The following is a 21,410-nucleotide window of genomic DNA, read 5'->3' on the forward strand; positions in this document are numbered from 1 at the left end:
GGTCAGCATGGTGCAAACGCAGCAGCAGGAACGCCAAATGGTCTGAGCCGCTGTGTTGCCACTGCACTGACCAGAGCACCACTTTGCCCTTCTTCCTGCAAGGGATGGAATAGTAATTGAATTCAGTATGCATTTAAAGCATCTTCAAAATCCTCACTCTCCGAAACAGTGCATGAACCGAAACACAGTTAGCTTTCAAAATCAGGACGTTTATTAATTTTGTGGTGCATTCCTTCGTCCACACAATGTTTACAAATATGCATATGTTAGTGGAAAGTGTGCATAAAAACGGAGGTGTTAATGACGATAACATACAAAAATGCATTATATTAGAGGGAAATACTTGCAAAAATGCATACATTAGTCAAAACGATATAGAAATGTGTTTGTTGGGATGAATTTCTGCTAAAATGCTGGTGAATTTTCAAGAGGATTTATTATTATTATTATTACTGCTGCAAAATGTGGAAAACTAACATTGGAGCAAGAGAGAGAGAGATCTTTCCATCCCTGCCCCCTGCCAGTAAACAGCAGCGACTCACCTGCTGGGAGTTCAGGTAACCACCTCTGCCCTGTGCTACTGATATGGCTCCCAATTAGCACAGGCTCTTTCATCAACTCTTGATAACACTTTTGTAATTTATGTCTTTAATGTAAAATATTTTAAAGTGGATGTGTAAAGTAAGGCATAGGAAAACAGGACTGAAACAGCAAAGGCAATTTCTTATTTAGCAAGGGAAGAAAGACATAGCTTTAACGTTTCAGCCTTTTGAGATGGCTAGCACATGCACTATTTTAGTTCTTCTGAAGCAACATTAAACCCAGTTCAGTTCTCTCCCCCCCTTCCCTCCTCTCTCTCTCTTATCAGGAAAACATACTGTTGATGTGAGATCATCTTATGCCACATCTTAATGCAGAATGGAAGATGAGAACCAGCAGAATAAATTAACCCACAGCAAACTCTAGACACACTATTCTTTTACTGCACTGTTCCACTTAAATTGCTCTATCCTTCCAGACTTTAACCCACACACAGAGGAGGAACAGTGGTTTTATTGCAGTTAAGTGACCTACTTTGGGAATGCAACTTGATTTAACCAGATTTCTTTCCAATGGTGGATATATGGACTGATTCAGATGCTAACAGCGGGGCCACCACTACAGCTGATGCTGCCACATAATGGTAGCCAGGCAGGCTCAGGACTCAAGGCCCTTTGCAGTCCGCTGGCCTCAGCAGGTGGAGATCTTGTGGGTGGCACTTCATTTTCCCCACCCCACAAGTTTGGCAGGCAGGAGAAGCAGCTCCATGGCAGCAGAGTCACCCTGGCATCACCCCACAGGAAGACACTGCCAGGACTGAGACCCCTCAGCTCAATCCAATCGTCCCTTTTCAGCCCAGCACAAAGCAGGCATGAACTTCTCTGTCAAATAAGTTCCTTTGGCATCAGATTAATGATTGGGTAGCACAGTTTTAAGACCTCCCACCCCGCAAGCCTTTGATCTGATTGCTCCTTGGACTATAATTTGTAATTTCTGGCTCTTTTGGTTGCTAAAATGCTGTTTTCAGTGATGAGATGTGTTCTATCATTGTCTGTTGTCAGGAGAGATGCAGCCAGGATGAGAGTTGCTGCTTCAGCATTACTTTGCAAACCCTCCATAAACGGTAGAAAAGTACAGAGTGAATAAATACATTTCTTGTGCGAAGGGGATCAGGCCGGCTGACCCACTTAAGAAGTTCCGAAGAGCATCAGAAACGCAAGCAGCAGCAGATAATGGAAGAGCCAATAAACAAATTGAATTAAGTGTCACAGCGGTCCCTAGTGGCCTGCTAGAAATATCACACTTCCCTTAGTTGAAGCAATGATGCAAATGCTACTATGGTAGAAGTTCGTAGGCAGTTTTTCTGTAAGCGTTAGACAAAGTTCCAGTTGTTGCAGCACCAACAAAACAAACAGACCCTCCAAGTGTCCCTATTGCCCAGGGATGTCCCTGATTTAGAGAAGCCGTCCTGGTTTCTGATTTGATCCCAGAATGTCCCACTTTGGCTTAGGGTGTCTCTATTTTCATTGGAGAAATGTTGGAGGGTATGGAGTTATCTGACCCCCCGAGCCATCTGAAGGCAATCCTGTATAGGGAAGTCATTTTTAAAAAAATGTTTAATGTTTTTGTTTTATTTTTTATATGTTGGAAGCTGCCCAGAGTGGCTGGGGCAACCAAGTAAGATGTGTGGTGTATAAATAGTAAAATTATCATCATGGAATGGATCGTCCCTATTTTCACTGGAGAAATGTTGGAGGGCATAAACAAATATAATTTTGAAAGCAGTTCAAACGTGGTTAAAATGTGCAAGCTGTGCAAATAAGCTTAACATGACAAAGTGGGCGGCGACGGCGACGGCGGGGGATAATGTATTGAGAACAATACCTTGGAAACAAAACCCAGTTCCTGAATGTACTCTCTAGTGGTTAATCTCCCTCTAATATATTCCAACCCCTGTTTCAATAAAGAAACAAGGCAAGAAAATCTTTTGGGAACATGCCTGATAAAGCTAGAACCTGCACTGCCACCTGGTGGCTATTATAAGGCACAACAAGTGAAGCTCTTTCTAAGCATTTATAACCTCAAAATCACAATGGAGAGGAAAAAAAACGTGTTCAATAAATCTAAACACTCTATGAGCAGTAGCAAATTTGCTAACAGTCAGTATTGTAGAACCGACAGTTGCATTTTGTTTTAAGGGCCTTGCGTCATCTGGGTTTGCATAGCAATTGCTGTTAGATTGAGTTTATCAACCTCATTCAAGAACAGGAGCTCTTGCTGCACTCTGAGGTCTCACAGCAATAAATAATATTACTGGATGGATGAGGTGAGGAAAACAGCTTAATAACATTTTAAACCCAACAGGCCAACAGAAGGCATTTTTAAAAAAAGTGTTTAAATGGTTTTAACACAGTTTAATTTTCCGGAATTTTGTTATGTTTTTCTCCCCCACTGAGCAGTGGTGTTTGCCGGTAAACTGCAGATTACCAAATGCTATATTCCCATTAGAAGTGGATATAAGAAATCCTCTTAAATGTCCCTTTACCCACAGACTCATTGACAAATCTTGGGCCTGGGAGGTTCTAAGTGTCCCTGCACATGTGAACTCAGCGGAGTTCAGCTAATAGAAAGCTAAATATACAATACCTAGAGAGCAATAGCATTTTACGATTCTAACTTCTTGTGCTGCTTTCACTGTACAGTCTGCAGTACACGTAGAGTGCCCTTCCCCTTATCCATTAATACAGCCCCCAACCAACACTTGGAATTAGCTCATTGGTTGCAAGTACCTAAGAATTATCTTGCTGGACCAGAATAACGGTCCATCTAATCTAGCCAGGTACCTTTGGGTATTCAAAAGCACCACCAAATTGCTCATCACTAGCATAGATGGAGAACAAAAAAAAGGGGGGTGTCCATTTATTTCCCATATTTAAAGGTTGATTCAATTCTTCATTTGTTTCTGTTAACCTTTGCTTTCAATGGGAGACAAGGCTGTCAGAGTTAAGTGGGTGTCCCCCCCCCACCTTAATTTTGTTCTCCAGCAGCTGTGCAGGGTGTTTAAATTGTCCAGAGACAAAGCAAAGGTGTTTTATTAGTCCCTGCAACCCAGGAAATAACTACTACAAAAGGAAGGGATTTTGCCTCCCAGTGCAGCCATATCCCAGTTGCAAGTTATTTAAATCCCACAGATTCTAATGCCATGGCTTCACTCCTTTAGTGTCTGTGGGTAATTTACAGTGCAGCCTTATTCAGAAGTCTAAATTGATTCCACCCCCCCCCCCCATTTCATTCATTCCAAGAAGAATACAGACTCCTAAAAAAAAAAACAATACAACTATGGTTATGGCACTTCACAGGTGTCTAAACTAAGACATAGAAATCAGATGGTGCAGGTTGTCTTTTGCATTGGGCAGCTGACCTCAGAACATCATTTCCTTTCCTTTCTGACCCAGTATGAGGAAGAGTTCTATATAACCTAAACCCCTGGATGGTTAAGTCCAGTCACAGGTGACTATGGGGTTGCGGCGCTCATCTCGCTTTCAGGCCAAGGGAGCCAGTGTTTGTCCACAGACACCTTTCCAGGTCATGTGGCCAGCAAGACTAAACCACTTCTGGTGAAATGGAACACCATGACAGAAACCAGAGCGCATGGAAACCTAAGAAAGTGGTTAGCAAAGTTGTTTCCCATGGAACACTTGAAAATTGTTGAGGGCATTGGCAGACAACTTAATGGGTTTCTGCTTCTTGTAGCAAACATAATGCACTGTGCTGTGGTTTTTAACTGTATTTTTATTGCTTCTTTTATTTCTTATATATTGTACTCTATTCCATAGAATTCAAATTGCAATACAATGAAATACTGTGCAGGAAATGAAAGAAGCAATTAAAAACAATTAAACATCAATATGACTATTTAGTGCAATGGATATGGTATCTCCCAGCTTCAACCACAAATCCACAGATACATTGTGGACAACCTGAATGAAGCTCACAGACCACTGGTGGTCTGCACACCACAGTTTGAGAATGCCAGACTTGAGAGATCATGTTCTACATTTTGAAAAATAATTGATCCTAAGAGAAAACACCACCACCAACTATCATTTCAATGACTCATTATTATTTTTTAAATCGTGCTGGTCTGTTTAGATCAGGTCACTTTACATCAGAATTGGGAAAGATCAAATTCTCATGTATCTCTACTCAGACCTTAATCCCTTCCGCCTTCTATGGTACACAGAATGTAGGCTATTTCGTTTTTTTTATTTGCTGTTCATCAAAATACTATTGATAAAAATTGGTGCAAACATGCATGGACAACTATAATTAAAATACGCTTCAAAATATTTTAATATTGTGCAAAAATGCAAATTAAAAGATGCATTGTCTAGGAGAAGGCTTTCATCTAAAAATCTGCCATCCGCCATGGCTCATTATTAATAAACACAAAGTGTCACGATGCTCAATCTTGCTGCGTTCCTCTGACAACTATTTCATATGCAAATATGGCTATCTGCAAGCACAGGTAATTCCAATACTGTTATGTTCTGCCATGTGTAATTCACTTCACCAGGGCTGCCACAACGAGTATGCTAGTCTCTAATGGTTGCATTTAACCACATGAGCTGTCTATGAGCTGAAGGAATCACTCCCTTTTTTGTCCTCTCCCCATGCCCCCCTCCCTTTCCGCCAGCCTTGTCCTTATTTGTGCCCTCTGGCTGAAGTGCCCTTCAACTTTGATTGTGCTTCTTGCTTGCCAGAGTGGAGGATGCAGAGGGTTAGGGGTACAGTATGTGTGTAGAAACCAGCCTACTGTGCACAGGTAAAATGTACATCCTTGGCCCTCCACTGGCGTGTGGCCCCCAGGAGGTTACCCATAAAGGATTGTGGCCCTTGAACTGAAAAAGCTCCCCCCTCACCCTCATGCTGTAGGAGATCCAAAGTCCACTTACTGTGGGGTAGGGATGAGAGCAGAATACGGTGTACTTATGGATGATGCCATTCAGTTTTATGGGAGGGAGCCACGATACGAACACTGTGGAAGCGGAGGCTGCGGCTGCTTTAACTCCGGCGGGAGGACCTGGAACTGGAAGAGAAACACAGTTAGTTAGGATAGCAGGCAAAACCTGTTGGTGTACATTGAACTGCACAGTGGGGCAAACTTAGCACGACAACCATGGATTTAATTTGAGGGAGGAAAACATTGCCATGCCACACCCCATCAGTTGCATCACACCTACACACACTCAACCTATTTTGATAAAGGCCACTTGGCGGAGGACAACTGTTTCAACTTCTCAGCATACAGTATCTAGTGTCTCTCATGATTCTGCATTGAGAGAGTTTGTAAGAATGAGGCCTACCAGGGAGAGGGTGCATGGCTGACCTGGCATTGGCCAATGTAGAGCCCGTCTCAGGCCCAATCGCTGTGCCATCTTGGAGTCGGCACACGATCCAGGCTGAATCTACCTGCTCTCCACCTTCTGCCATTAGAGTGTCCAGGCCACAAATGCAGCAGTAGCCCCAAAGGTTGACACTGGCGTCCCAAGCAGGTTTAGATTGATCTGCTTGGCTGCAACCTTGGAAGAAAGCTCCACAGAACATAATGGGATTTGTTTCTTAAGTAAGACATGTATAGGACTGGTCTGTTAATCAGTCAATGTCAATATATATAATGTTACAGAATTGCCATACAGCTGGGTTTTTGTTTTTTTATTTAAATGCTGCAAATAACTTTTTCTCACCGCTTGAATTATCATATATAATCATACTTCAGCAAATCACCTTAAACCCATTTCTTGAATCAAGAGATGTGCCCAGAAGAGCTCAAGAAGCTCTGAACACCATTTCCGAAGGCCAAGCTTTGATTAAGTATCCACACTTTAAATCTGCAATTAATTCTCTTGGCTCTGCTTAAAACCTAATGTGAGAATAAATGACTATATTGAGCCATACCTGTCTGCTAAAACCTTATAGGGAAGAATCTAATTCCTTTTGGTAATGAGTATACAGATGCACAAGAAACACACTACTTGAAAATTCTCTGGTTTTTTGATTTTTTTTTAATAGGCAGCTCATTACAAATGGCCTTTTGCCACTCCTAAGGAAAGCAGAAACCCGTTTCTTCTAGGTAATTAGTTGCCTGAAAAAGGGTGGTGGTTTATGATCTGCACAGGACACATGGGCTTAAAAGTAATTGATTATCAAATTAAGCCTGAAGCCACAGGGAGCAGTTCTGATGGATGCAGCTTGTGGGCCTCAAATCCTTTTGAATTAGTCCAATCAATCTAGAGTTCCGGAACCAAGATAGGCACAAGGAAAAATGTAGCCTATCCTTTGCCTTTGAATACTCTATAAAATGTATTCATTTCCATAATGTGTGCGTTTTGATGCACACTTTCCCCTAATATGTGCACTCTGTACACATTATTTGGTTGGGGAACTGCATTGCAAAATTCAGAGAAATGTGATTCCCCCCCCCAAAAAAAGATAATTGTGTTTCAGTTTGCACATGGGTTTGAGCTAATGTGGATTAAGTAATTTCGCATTACAGTGCAAACAAAACCAAATTTCTCCCCCATCCCTACAATCATAATCATAATCAGTAGCTGTTCCTGTATTTATGATCATCCTTAAATCTTCATACATTACCACAGTGGCAAGTTTGGGCTTTAAGCCTCCCTCACACAAAGTGCAGCGATCTGTGGTATCACATCCCAGCTGAAATATTTGCAATGGCCTAGGAAAAAAATGCTGAGGTGCCTGAACAATTTCCACAACTCAACCACTATTTTTTGGTTGTTGAAAAAACCTAACAAAACCGCCAATGCGTACTGAAATAATATTATCACACATTGTGACTTTCCTGGTGCATGCGATTATTACCAGTGGCATACTGAAAACAAGCAAATGAACATTAACTATTCTGGCTATATGCCATTAATACCATTAATGCCATTAACACTGTTAAGACTTTGACAAACATGCAAAAAATGCACGAATGTGTGGGTACACTCTGAACAGAAGTTGTAATACCAATGTTGTTCTGTCTGTGCAGAAAAGTGTGTGGGGGGGAGCAGGAAAGATGTGAATGGGGGGAAAGCGATGTAGAAAATACATCTGTCACAGATAAATTGATTTTAAAAAGAATGTACTGCCTCTGAATAATGATGTTTTCTCATGGGGAATTTGAGAAAGACAGAGTGACATTGTGAAGAATGTGGGGGAGCGTGGTGTGTGTGTCAAAGGAGCTGATATGAGAGATGCACATTGCACATGCAGGCACACGCAAGACACACAAATCAGGCAGGACTTAATTGGAGACAATCCTAAGGCATGATAATAAGATGCAGGTGTCTGGCATGGGAAAAATAGCACGACGCGAAGAAAAACGAATCTTCCTTGGGCATTAAGGGTGCAAAGAGTAGCCCTAAACTGGCTGTGGCTGTGGCTGTGTGTTTGGAAGGTTTTCTTCCCCTCTCTCACATCTCCACATGCATGCACAACTAATGAGTTCAAGTTTTTTATTATTATAAATAAATAAACACACACACACACACACTCACACACACTAATAAATCATCTGCAGGATAAAAGCAGCTATTAAAGCAGTCCATCACAGGCTAAGACTTAAAAGCCTAGGGAATAAATATAAGGTCTTTGCCTGCCACCAGAAATACATCAGAGCCAGCATCCATGCAAACTTCCTAGGGGAGAGCATTTCTTACTTAAGCAGGACTCCACAACTGAGAAGCTCTTCTCTCCAGTTGCTATCCATCTCACCTCCAACAGTGTGGGCACCCAGGGGAAGGCTACCTGAATGGCTAAGCAGGCTCATATTGGAATACGTGACACTTCAGGTACCCACGCTGCTAGCCATGTAGGTTTCTATTAAGCACTTTCAAGTCTTCCTTGCAGAGGAAGGAGCCAGTGTTATTGTTTCAGCACCATCAATCTGTGCTTCCTTTGCCTAGTCCCAGTTGACAGTTGACAGGCTCTGTTTTGTACTAGTTTACATGGCAAACCGGGGTTGCCTCCTGTGCCGGGTGCAGCTCCTCACACTCATCGTCCACAGTGCATCCAAGAAGCTCAAGGAACCAAATAGAAAGCTGGGGCTCTATCTATGCAGTGGAGTTCTGGTGGGACTTTCCTACGGGATACACACTTAGGGTAGATGCAAAGAGCAGCCAGATGCAGCACATACACAGCCTATGGTGAACTGAGCACCATTACAGAAGAAGAAAAGCCTGAAGGAGCTAATCAGCTAGATTCAAACAGGTGTAAATTGGTGCCATTTACTAGATTGCACTGGTTTTCACCAGGTATGGATCTGGCTCCATGAGTCTGTCTATTAAGGAACACAGATTCATTGTTTTAATTAAGATTTTATAATGCATCATTTCTAATGAATGCAATCATTCAACCCCCATGCCATCAAATACAACAGCCTGTGAAAATGCAATTTAAGCCTAGAGTGTGGAGAGAAAATGAGTGTGTCTATTTAAATTTTAATGATCAGTGAAATAAATCCTCAGGTGGAAAGGCACTTGGTTAATAAGTAACTCCATTTATAGTTTAGAAGGAACTCTAACCAAAGGGGGATAAATGAATCCCATTTAAATATATATATATATATATATATATATATATATATATATATATATATATATATATATATATAACGCAGCCAGAAATTTCTGCTGCAATTTTTAATGTGCCATGAACATCTTCGACAGAAACAATATTTTCCCCCTTGCAGGCTTCTGCAGAGAAAGAACTAAATAATGCAAACTTTGAAAAGAACCCTCATTTTGTATTCATAGTCAGAACTGTTTCTTTTACATAAATTCAAGTGGATTCATGCCTGACCTCTGGTGTCTAAAATCAAATACTGAGCAAGGTAAGAAATGCAAATGCAACCATGCATAGCTTTTGGACTCTTTTCCTTATTTATTGGGTTTACCCTTTTTTGTATTAGGGGAAAATTGTGGGACCCCTCCTCCCCCCTCCCAGAAACGTGGCTAGGTGATCTTGCACCCCTGCTAGAACCGTCCAGATTGCACCCCCTAGCCACAAACAAATTAGCTCTTCTTTCCGCCTCTCCTCCAATCCCCACCCCTTCCAAACCATTCAATTCACCCTCTATTTGAAACCATTTCTTATGAGGCAATAATTGATGTTTATATTTATGGACATATTTTTAGCCGATTTTGCGCCTCCCCCCGATCGCCTGTGCCCCTAGCCCACCTCACCACCCCCTAGCTACGGCCTTGTCCCCTCCCCTGCACATTTATGCCTTCTCTGTATAAGCCTCATTTCCATAAAAAGCACGTGCTGAAATGGTCTGTGATAAGTTGCTCAGAAGGAAAGTGAGTGAAGTCCCCTGATAGGATGTAGTGTGCCCTGCGTTTTCTAAGGAAAATATTCCACTGATGCCAAAAATTAATAGTGAAATTAAGCTAAGACGGATGTTCACAGGCAATGCACATATAATGCAGAACTGGAATACATCCAAAGTTTGTCAGTTCCACACACATGGAGAGAGAGAGAGAGAGAGAGAGAGAGAGAGAGAGAGAGAGAGAGAGAGAGAGAGAATCTTCCATTTCCAAACCACCATGACAATTTAGCCCATATCAATGAGATCAGATTGTGCTGCAGGCAAAGAACGCCAATGAGCAGGCTGAAATATGCCAGAAGGTGCCTGCAGAGCACAGGATAGATTTAACGAAACCAGTGCAGATGGGCCAAGCAGCCAAGCTGTGCCAGACTGTCAGTAAGGAGAAAAATACAGTGACCAACATTTTAAAAACAGGATCTAGGGATGCTGTACAATATAATGTGTGGTCAACTTTCTTCTTCTTCCACAATGGGCTATCTTATCAAGCTATTTTAAGTCTGTAAAAATAGATCTGGGTGAGCTTTTCAAAGCTATATTCAGATTAATAGGCAAATTATCTGATCCCCCCTCCTAATAAATAAACTGGGGGGGGGAGGGCTCACTGCATTAACATGTGCACAGCCTGGCTAACATCATATCCCAGGGAATAATGGGAGGCGTAGTTCTTTTGAGGGCTGTGGCAACACACCTCTGCTCCTGTAGGGTTTATACATTCTGATGACAGTCTTTGTCTGTAAAACAAAATCTACCCTGTGCATCGTTCCTGGGTCCAGTGACTTCACTCTACTCTAATCTGATCTTGCCTCTAAGGGCCAATCTCCCCTAAGAAAGACCCCAAGATCTTGTGGAGGATCTACTCAAAATGAATGCCTACTTGTCCATCAATAGGTGGCACTGGCACTTCAGTTATAGTTTCCTATGCATGTATGAAGTGCTATGAAAACCTGGGCAATTTCCATTAACTGTTCCATTTCCCAATGGCTACCAAGAATGTTTCACTTCTTACCATCCTCTTTTGTGCGTGTAAAAATTTGCTCACTCCTGACCCCGTCTCCAGCTCGTGTGAATGCCAGCACCTGGATGCTATAGTTGGTGTACTTTTCCAAACCATCAAGCTCTAATGAGGGCTGCGTAGTGGTAACATTTTTAATTTCTCCCAGCTCTATGGAGCAGAAAATTAAATTGAGTTAGTGACAGCAGTATTCTATCTGCATCGAGCGGTCATTATACTGTGGTGAGCCTATGAAAGAAATCATTGGATTAAAATATGTAACTATGGCAGGAATAAACATGGCTGTGATTACTAAATAAACATGCTAAATGCCCATACTGTGCATTTAATAGCAAATATGGAAATGTCTTACAGAGAAAAACAGACCTGCAAATACACTTTGAAATCAATAAAGTGCTATTTTTTACTCATAGGCATGTTTTCTAAAAAATAATAATAATAATAATCAGGATTAGATCGTATTATGAAATTGCATTATATTTTACTGGTTTTTAAAACTCCATAATGGCAGTGTAGGAAGCTAAGTAAATGAAACATGGGCATCATATGAAAAGGATCATAGAAAGATTTATTGAGTGGGATCAATAACTTATCTAGACAAGTATTACATTACATTTATTTATGTTATTTAATTTTTTTTACTACCCTTAAACTAGAGATTGCAAAGGCAGCGTATATCAGAATAACTTAAAACAATCCACTAAAATATACATTAAAAAACCTTGTCATTTCTAGGTTCAACAGAAACTGATATTGAAATATCATATTCCCAGGAAGGCTGCATAAACAGGTGAGTTTTAGTAATCAACAAAATACCGATGCTGTGAGCATGTGACAGATTACGAAGGAAGTGGAAACCATCACAGGGTGCTAAGAGAGGACACTAATATCTGTTAATTACCAGCAGCACCCTGTTTAATGCACAGTCAAATGAATTCATTGGTAGTTTAGCACCTGGGTTGCATCAGAGAGTATTAGTGAAGCTTTCAAAATTCTTCCTCAAAATCTTCCCCAGATTTCAGAGTTCTTTATTACCTGATCTTGTTTCTGGAGTAGAAATGATGTATTAGGATTTATTCACTGATTCTCCATTGATGTGATTGTATGTACAGGTGAAACTCGAAAAATTAGAATATCGTGGAAAGGTTCATTTCTTTCAGTAATTCAACTTAAAAGGTGAAACTAATATATGAGATAGACTCATGACATGCAAAGCGAGATATGTCAAGCATTTATTTGTTATAATTGTGATGATTATGGCGTACAGCTGATGAGAACCCCAAATTATCAATTTCAACTTTGGGGTTTTCATCAGCTGTACACCATAATCATCACAATTATAACAAACAAGGGCTTGACATATCTCGCTTTGAATGTCATGAGTCTATCTCATATATTAAACTCCAGTAGCTAATGAAAACAATTGCTTACATAAATGGACTTTTCCATGATAGTCTAATTTTTCGAGTTTCACCTGTATAGCTGTATTAAGATTTTTTCACTGCAGTGCTTACCAATCCACAATAAATCAATAAAACACTGCACGAAAAGAATATTACTGCAATCATTTATACCACCACATCAAGACTACTATTTTTTGTTGCTGCTGCAGTGTTTTATCAAAAAGTATGTCCACATCAGCAGCTCAAAGCTGCAGCAAACGGTGTGGTCCTCTATTCCAGAATTCTGTTTAGAAATTATTTTAGGTAAATCTGAACCGAAGAGGAGTAGAACACAGGACAGAGTGGACTCAGGGCATACTAAAAATATAAATTGTGGTAGGGAAATAACCTCATCCTGAAAAAGTATTATATGCTCCTTGACAAGCAAGAGTACCTACCTCCATCCAAAAGATTAGCCCAGTATATCACCCTAAATCCCTGTAGAATTCCATTGAGAGCATCTTTGGCTAGTGTAGACCAGGTAATAGAGATGGTTTCTGGTGATGTAGCAATTGCTTGGACGTTTTCTGGTGGGGAACTGGGAACTGAAATTAGATAGTGTAACATTTAATCATGTCAGATTTTTGGGAAAATATTACTTTAAAAAAACAACAACCCCAATATGCACAATATTGTCTTCCTTTGATGTGTTTTCAGCGGAAAAGAACACTGGGAAGAATATTTACAAGAATAGCTTTGTAAGACAATGCAAAACTTGTATGGCTTTAACAGGAGTATAGACATATTCCTGGTGGATAAGGCTTTGACCAGGTATCCCCAAACTCGGCCCTCCAGGTGTTTTGGGACTACAGTTCCCATCATCCCTGACCACTGTTCCTGTTAGCTAGGGATCATAGAATCATAGAGTTGGAAGAGACCACAAGGGCCATCCAGTCCAACCCCCTGCCAAGCAGGAAAACCATCAAAGCATTCCTGACAGATGGCTGTCAAGCCTCCGCTTAAAGACCTCCAAAGAAGGAGACTCCACCACACTCCTTGGCAGCAAATTCCACTGTCGAACAGCTCTTACTGTCAGGAAGTTCTTCCTAATGTTTAGGTGGAATCTTCTTTCTTGTAGTTTGAATCCATTGCTCCATGTCCGCTTCTCTGGAGCAGCAGAAAACAACCTTTCTCCCTCCTCTATATGACATCCTTTTATATATTTGAACATGGCTATCATATCACCCCTTAACCTTCTCTTCTCCAGGCTAAACATACCCAGCTCCCTAAGCCGTTCCTCATAAGGCATTGTTTCCAGGCCTTTGACCATTTTGGTTGCCCTCCTCTGGACACATTCCAGCTTGTCAGTATCCTTCTTGAACTGTGGTGCCCAGAACTGAACACAGTACTCCAGGTGAGGTCTGACCAGAGCGAAATACAGTGGTACTGGGAGTTGTAGTGCCAAAACACCTGGAGGGTTGAGTTTGGGGATGTCTGGCTTTGACTGATTCCTAACTATGATGGCTATGTTCTACCTCCAGAGTTGTAGGTGGTGTGCTTCTGAATATCATTGCTAGGAATCACAAATGAGGAGAGTGCTACTGTGCTCATGTCCAGTTGGTATTTTTTTCCAGAGGCATCCAGCAGGGCTCTCTTCTTGTATTCTTAATGCATGGATGGATTATGGTGTAAATTTGACCAAAGAACCTCCAGTTATCATGAAGCTACTCTGTGCATTTTCCATAAAGGAACTGCAAAGAACTGCTGTCATCATAGGTCACAAATCATTATCACTATCACTCCTCAACCACTGCTACCTCTATCTTGCCACTCTAACGCATGTATACTCTAAAAAAGGAAACTGTTTCCTCAATCTACTAGTCTAAACTAACAACATAGTTTCATTCAGTATTAACTGAACCAACATTTATCCGAAGAGAGTTAGCCAAGACATTTTCTAATAAAGCCCCCACACTAATAAATATTGGCTATTCCATACCATCACTTAGAAAATATTCAGACCCCCCCCCCTTTCCACCACTTGCATAAAGGGTGGAGGGTTTGTGCTCAGCATTTTTGCACACATAACAATAGTGCCAGATTGTGGCCATTCTCAATATTTAAACAAAATGGTGGCCAATTTATAAAACATTTTTATAAATAGATGGAGAGTATCAATAACATCTGAACTTAAAAAATAAATAAATTAAGAAATGTCTAATTAACAGGAAAAGAGAGCTAAAATGATTTTAAATGCAATGCCCACGGCAAAGATATTGCATATATGGGACTCCCATTACTAACAGTGGGATAATACAGTCCATGAGAGCTTGGGGTCTCTCAAGTCAGCAATAGGCAATCTCAGCTGTATATGAAGATTGCCTCAGCTGGAACATTGCTCATATCTGTAAATCTTTCACTACATAGAATAATTTCTCATTCAGACTTAGACTTGGCAGAACATCACTAAAAATATTGCCGAGAATCTCTCAACAGTATGTGTTTTATCTGAAAAACAAATATTCATCCATGAAGGGCATCCTAATTCCATAAAGCTTTATTGAAGGAAGCATTCATAAATTTAAAACCTTCTTATTGTTTAATTACCATACCCAGGAACCTCATCTCACATGTTATTACTTGGTAATTATTTTAAGAGTCTTCTGACTATTTTAAACACCTGAGAACCTAGTCATATGAGTGCATGGTTTTTAACTACGATATTTACTTAGCTGACTGAATAATCTCCTTTTCCCACAAGAGGGCACTCTGTTGTTGCTTTACTTCGAAATACACCTCACATCGTTCTTAGAAAGTGTCATGTATTAGGGAAGTCAGTAATTTCAGATTTTATAGCTGTGCTCTGAACCTCACTATATCAGGCTGGATGCCAGAAAGTTGCGTGTGCCGCAGCCAGCATTACCAGTGTTCAGGGTTCATAAGATCTGTAGTTCAAAACATCTGGAGGACACTGGGTTGGAGAAGGCTGCCGTAAAGAAATTTGCCAACTTCCAAGGCAACGAGGCCTCCATTTTGAAATTAACCTTTCTCTACAGCTCAGCTCAGGTTACATTTATATTTTCTGAAAATATAAAGCATCAACTGATAATACCATGCAATATCAACCACATTAATATATTATTTTATTACTTATGAAATTTGTATACCACCCTTCCTCACAGGGCGGTTTACAATATAAAAACACAAAAATACATACCATAATAACTAACAAAAACAATAACCCGCTCAGTTTAAAAGGTCATATTGTTTAAACAAAATCGAAACTTCTTTCTAGTAGCACCTTAGAGACCAACTGAGTTTGTTCCTGGTATGAGCTTTCGTGTGCATGCACACTTCTTCAGATACGTGTGCATGCACACGAAAGCTCATACCAGGAACAAACTCAGTTGGTCTCTAAGGTGCTACTAGAAAGAATTTTCGATTTTGTTTTGACTATGGCAGACCAACACGGCTACCCACTCATATTGTTTAATTAGCCAAAGGCCTGGGAGAAGAGGAATATGTGACTTTTGCATGCTTGCTTACTACTTACCATCTTCAAGAGTGGTTGTGATAATTTCCTGAGAAGATGGTCCGATTCCTGCTCGATTGCATGCCTGTACGACCATGCCATATTGAGTGAATTTTTTCAGGTTATCTAAAGTATAAACTTCACTGTCCCCAGTCGTATCAATACTGATGATGTTGAACTGGAAATTCCCCCCTGCACTGTATTCTCGATAACCAATCTGGTATCCACGAATAATTCCGTTTTGCAGGTGTTTCTTTGGAGCCTAAAGAAGGTATGAGTAGCACACACTTTGAACATAATGTTGAACATCGCCGTGTTAAGTTACAAGCTGAGAGAAATCTCCATTCCCAAAGACCATGCAGCTAAAAATCAAGGCCAAACGATGTTTCGCTCTAGGTTTACAATGATGATGGTTAAATGAAGGATGTGAAGCTAGAGTTCTGCAACTGATGCTAGTAGCAGTGGGTATAAATCTTCCCTTCAGGAATGCAAGTAGAAAAGAAAGCCCAGTTTTGTCATCTGAAAAGTGACAGGAGGACCCACCCCTTTTCACTACAAGTCTTGCCTTTTAATATAAATTGTATATGTCTTCATATAATTTTATATTAATTTTTGTTAAAGTTGGTTTTAGGATCGTGTATGACCTATGCTAAATGACAGTCTCATTGTCCTTGACCTGACAGAGCAGTCTCCCCATCCAAAAGTGTGGATACCAGTTTGTCATATAAGAGGAGGCGGGGCCATCAAGCATTCTTTGGGCAAAAAAGAGAAGGTATTATGCTATCTCAGACCCAAGGTGCAACAATTTGGGGCTGTTTCCCCATTACTGAGCCCCACGTGCCTCTGAAATACACCCGTCACAAAGGCGTTTTTAGGACCAGAGACTGTATGTTTTACATACATAACATGAACAAGTTAATCAAATTATCTGTGTGGAAGGTGAGCAGGGAGAGCACACCAACCAAGAGCATCACGATCCTAAATAGTGCTATACCTTTGCAGCTGCAATACAATAAACCTAGTTTGCCCTTGCAATGATAATGAATGAAGCGTAGGCTTTTTTATGAAGCCTTGGGCAACAGGATTTTTTTTTTTTTTAATTTGCGTCATCACACCAACCTTCCCCGGTTTCATTGGCATGCCAAGCAAAACAATGATGGGCATGTATCTAGTTCAAGGATCATTAATAAACCCATTGCCTAGGGCAGGCTTCCTCAAACTCGTCCCTCCAGATGCTTTGAGACTACAATTCCCATCATCCCTGACCACTGGTCCTGCTAGCTAGGGATCATGGGAGATGTAGGCCAGAAACATCTGGAGGGCTGAGTTTGAGGAAGCCTGCTCTAGGGTACAACAGCCACAGGCAGTAGAGGCTTGCTGTACTTATAGCTCACCAGCCTCAAACAAGAACTGGAAATCTGGCTCATAAAGAGCATTATAGTGCAGCGCTTCAGTGCCATGTCTCTAAAAATGTTGCCTCGTGGGGCAAATTGATTTTCACTATAGTTTGCAGAAAAACTCAAGAAGTATCCTAAAAAAATTCAGTTACAAACTTTCCCCCTGCACTGCAGCTGTATTTCTGATAATAAGATGTTCAAAAAGGCACAATCACAGGAACATATAATTGCATGCAAATTTAATTTAGCACACAATTACATTCAGCTGCAAAGTAATTTTTGAAAATTTAGCCACAAGCATTGTGTGTATAAATTCACCAAGCTATGCATCTCATTTTTGTGGGCTCATGCCTCAGTAATATCATCCCAGCACAGCCTATTTTCCCTTTCCCACTGTACGCTACTTATTTACCTTCCAGGTTACCCTGATGCTTTGTGAAGATATGGGCTCAAGTTGAACATCTTGAGGTGGTCCATCAGGAGCTGGTAAAAAAAGAAAAGAAATAGGTGGATCAACATTCTAAGCTCGTCACTTTTGCTACAGAACATAATGTAACACACAATATTCATAACCTCAGAAATGCTGGTATAGCAAAGCGTTTTTGTCAATGTGAAGCTCAAAACCTCAATAACAGAAGCTCAGCTAGAATATATACTGCAGATCAGGAAAAGTGCCACCAAAGCCAAGAGTATGCCCACAAGGTTAACAGGCAGCCAAGGAAGCTAGCAGAGGTAAGGAGTCTTCTTTCAGAAATGGAAGTGTTGTCCAAAGGAGCAGAAGAAAGATGAATGCAAATTTTGGCAAAACAACAACAATCAAGAACAGGATTGGCAGGGGGTTGGATTGGATGGCCCTTGTGGTCTCTTCCAACTCTATGATTCTATGATTCTAGGATGCTAGACTAGATGGGCCATTGGCCTGAACCAGCAGGGCTCTTCTTGAGTTCTTATATCAAGCAATGAAAAGAGTAGCTAAACAGAGAAATTATTCTATTTATTGAAGAGTAACATTTCAAAGCCAAGCATAAGACCACAAATTCTAGCCTTGCTGACAAACTCAGTTGTCTTCTGATGAGAGGCTAAAGTGTCTATGAGTATGAAACAACCAAGGGAGTGTTAAGGAGAAAAGAGAATTCGGATGAGAGATAATGAGCTGGATATGACAACAGAAATGAAATTAAGTAGGCAATTCTGGCTTGCTTAGGGTAAATGATGCTCCTGTACCAGAACAAAAAAAAAAATGATCTGTTTAATTTCCATTGAAGCATATTTATGAAGGTTTCAGTGGCAATTAATAGGAAATGGCCCATATGCGCCTAGTGATGGAACACTGAATCTAGGTGGAAGGCCCAATCCACATACAATGTAATGGGTGCAGAAAGCCCTGTTGGCATCCCTGTGTCTTTCTGCAGAGCGCTGTTGCTGTTTTAAGTGGAAGAGACATCTGAGAGCCAAGGAGTTAGCAGCAAATTAATGAAAAGGTTGTGTGTACTCCGTGATTCTCCTCTTGCTGCAGGAGCCTTTTTTAGATGCTACCTTTGAACAAAAGATTCTGGCAGCCTGAAGCCACAATAGTATACAATATGCAATGCACACCTTTGCCAGTGCGGTTTTACTCCCCCCACCCACCTTTCTGTTAAATATTGAATGATGTTATTTTTGTAAAGCCTTCATTACATTCCCTGCCCTCAGGCATCTCTTAGATGTTTGGGGATCCATACTCATTTAACACACCTGAGGTAAAAGCAAACTAAAATAACTAAAGGAAACAATGACAAATGGTGGCACTTCCCTATATTGTGCATATATTCCTCACTGATACCAAGGGAACAAATATTGCGATGCCTCTGAAGCTTTGATCTACCCTCCTCCAGTTTCACCCTGAGTAAATCATCTGCTTTTGATGGCGGCTCCCTACAATTGACCTCACGCTCTGAACGGACAGCTTCATAATGAGAGCAAAAGAAAGGGTCAGCCGTCGCAAAACTAGGCCACGCAGCAGGGAATAGAAGATGACATTCAGGTTGCGCGTTGCTGGGGAAGCTAATCTGCAAATTAAGGTCAGTTGATTAACCTGGCATATTAATTTTCAGTTAAATGAAAACCCGCAGATAAGAAATACTAGGGTTGCCATATTTCAAGCAGAAAAGTTGTTGAGCTGTTGTTTTTTATTGGCAAAGTGGTTGAGATTGCCAAAAGTAGGCAAAAACGGCACTGCCAACAGGAGCTGCCATATGTCCAGATTTTCCTGGACATTGGCCCAATACCTAAAATACTTCCCATATAGCCCTTTCTAAAACAGATAGTGCTTCACATTCTCATATCCAGATGTTCTACACATGTTCTCCATTCTCATATCCAGATGTCTTCCTCAGACTGGTATTCTTCGCAGTCACTCCTGCACCTGAATGGACCCCTCTCCTGTCTAAATCTTTGTAATCTTTCTGCCGACAGGAGAAGACCTTCCTAGTCAGACAGGCGTTTGGAAACTGGGCAGCTGTCAGAGCAAATTATATTTTAATTGCTGGTTTAAATATGCCGTAATGCATTTTAATTATTATTTTTAACTAGTTTGTTTTTATTATTCTGTATTTTATAATTGACATTTTAGAATGTTGTAAGCCTCCTGAAACTCCAACTTAGAAGAAAGGTGGGATAAGGCAAATAAACAGCGGCTCCATCATATCCCTGTCCCTGCACCCTGTGTCTCCAGAACACTGACTCCATTAAGGAAAGTGGGGAATAAAGTTAACATTACAAATATGACCAAAAGAATCAAACTGTTTTCGCACTCAGTCGTATCTCCTACTCAGGCTCTAGATTAGCATAGGCACTAAAATGCCAGAAGGTTATTGCTTTTGTTTGTTATTATAGTATGTATTTTTGTGTTTTTATATTGAAAACTGTGATCTTCAGATGAAGGGTGGGATAAAAATTTAATAATTAGTAAAATGAATGCCATTTACTCGGGAACACAGCTTTAGGTATTTCAATGACGTGGCCTTGTGTTTACAAACTCCTTCTTAGCCAAGACATTAAGGCAAAGTACACAAACAAAAAGATTAAACTGTCTTAAATAAAACCACTATTAATTATGAACCATTGCTTATTTAAGGGGCTTCACATGTGGGTTTAAATGCCTAATGTTAGACTGCTGACTTTAAAAAGATTACTGCAGTATCTTGGGCTACTAAGGAATTATCTTTGTAGTCCATACAGCAATGTGTCACACACAGAGTCCCCTTGGCTCTTCAAAATGCCAAAAACACATACATCCAACAATAGGCAAGTTGAGGTTAGATTCAATTAGGATCAATGTAGAACATACCTGCTTCATCTGTGGTAATTGTGAGTTCATTGCTGGCCTCGCTCTTGCCAATGCGATTTTTTGCATACATGCGGATGTTGTAGGTGGAGGAAGCATGGAGGTCAATGATTGTGGCCTGGTTCAGCTGTGGGGAAACATCTTTGGTTCTTTGCACAGAATCCCAGGAGTCTGTTTGAAGAAATTGTGGGAAATTTAATTCATTTTTCTTCCTTCCTTCAAACATTGAACTAATAAGTTAGCAAGCAGCACTGCATTTCAAAGGTAAAATAACACTGGTGAAGTGAACATTAAATGAGGAAATAACCCAGCCCTCTTTAGGCATTAATGCTTTGATTTAACTTAACATGGGAGCTGGGGTATGCAAAGTAGCCCCATCACCTAGCCTTTGTGTGAAAGTGCAACTGTGGGAACCTTCATGCAAACAACTGTATAAATATTACCTCAGTACAGATTGCCACACTGTTTGCTAGGGGGTGGGGCTCCTCAGCACACCCCCAGACCCATGTTTGAGTAACACAGGTAACATGAACGACAGGTTCAAAGAGGAACTTACATTTATTCTGCAAGGACATGAAACCCAAGGACAGCAATTTGTATAATGGCAGGGACCCCTCACATGCCTCATGGAGGACTGCAAGCAGGGCTTGATGGTCACAGCTGTTTTCTATTGTCAATCTCTGTTTCATACTAGACAGTTGAGGCTTCAACCAGTTTGGAATACCATGAATTGTAGCCACTGACAGACATGTAACAAACGCATGAATTCATCCACTTCATTTTCAAAGTAATTTATACCAGAGAGGCTTACAATGGGCAACA

The 21,410-nt window shown here is 40.7% G+C and overlaps 1 protein-coding gene across 3 annotated transcripts in view; it reads right to left on the minus strand.

Moving 5' to 3' along the window:
- Nucleotides 1–21,410, minus strand: part of DSCAM (DS cell adhesion molecule) — a 325,361-nt gene that overhangs the window by 58,112 nt on the left and 245,839 nt on the right. For all 3 annotated transcript variants that reach the window (XM_033147052.1, XM_033147053.1, XM_033147054.1), the window contains exons 15-20: nt 20,592–20,759; nt 17,676–17,746; nt 15,888–16,128; nt 12,793–12,939; nt 10,947–11,102; nt 5,496–5,629 (exon numbers count right to left, since the gene is read on the minus strand). In XM_033147052.1, coding sequence (XP_033002943.1) covers nt 5,496–5,629; nt 10,947–11,102; nt 12,793–12,939; nt 15,888–16,128; nt 17,676–17,746; nt 20,592–20,759 — 917 coding nt within the window. The remainder of the gene's footprint in view (nt 1–5,495; nt 5,630–10,946; nt 11,103–12,792; nt 12,940–15,887; nt 16,129–17,675; nt 17,747–20,591; nt 20,760–21,410) is intronic.

Source organism: Lacerta agilis, chromosome 4, assembly GCF_009819535.1.
Source record: "Lacerta agilis isolate rLacAgi1 chromosome 4, rLacAgi1.pri, whole genome shotgun sequence".
Taxonomy (NCBI): domain Eukaryota; kingdom Metazoa; phylum Chordata; class Lepidosauria; order Squamata; family Lacertidae; genus Lacerta; species Lacerta agilis.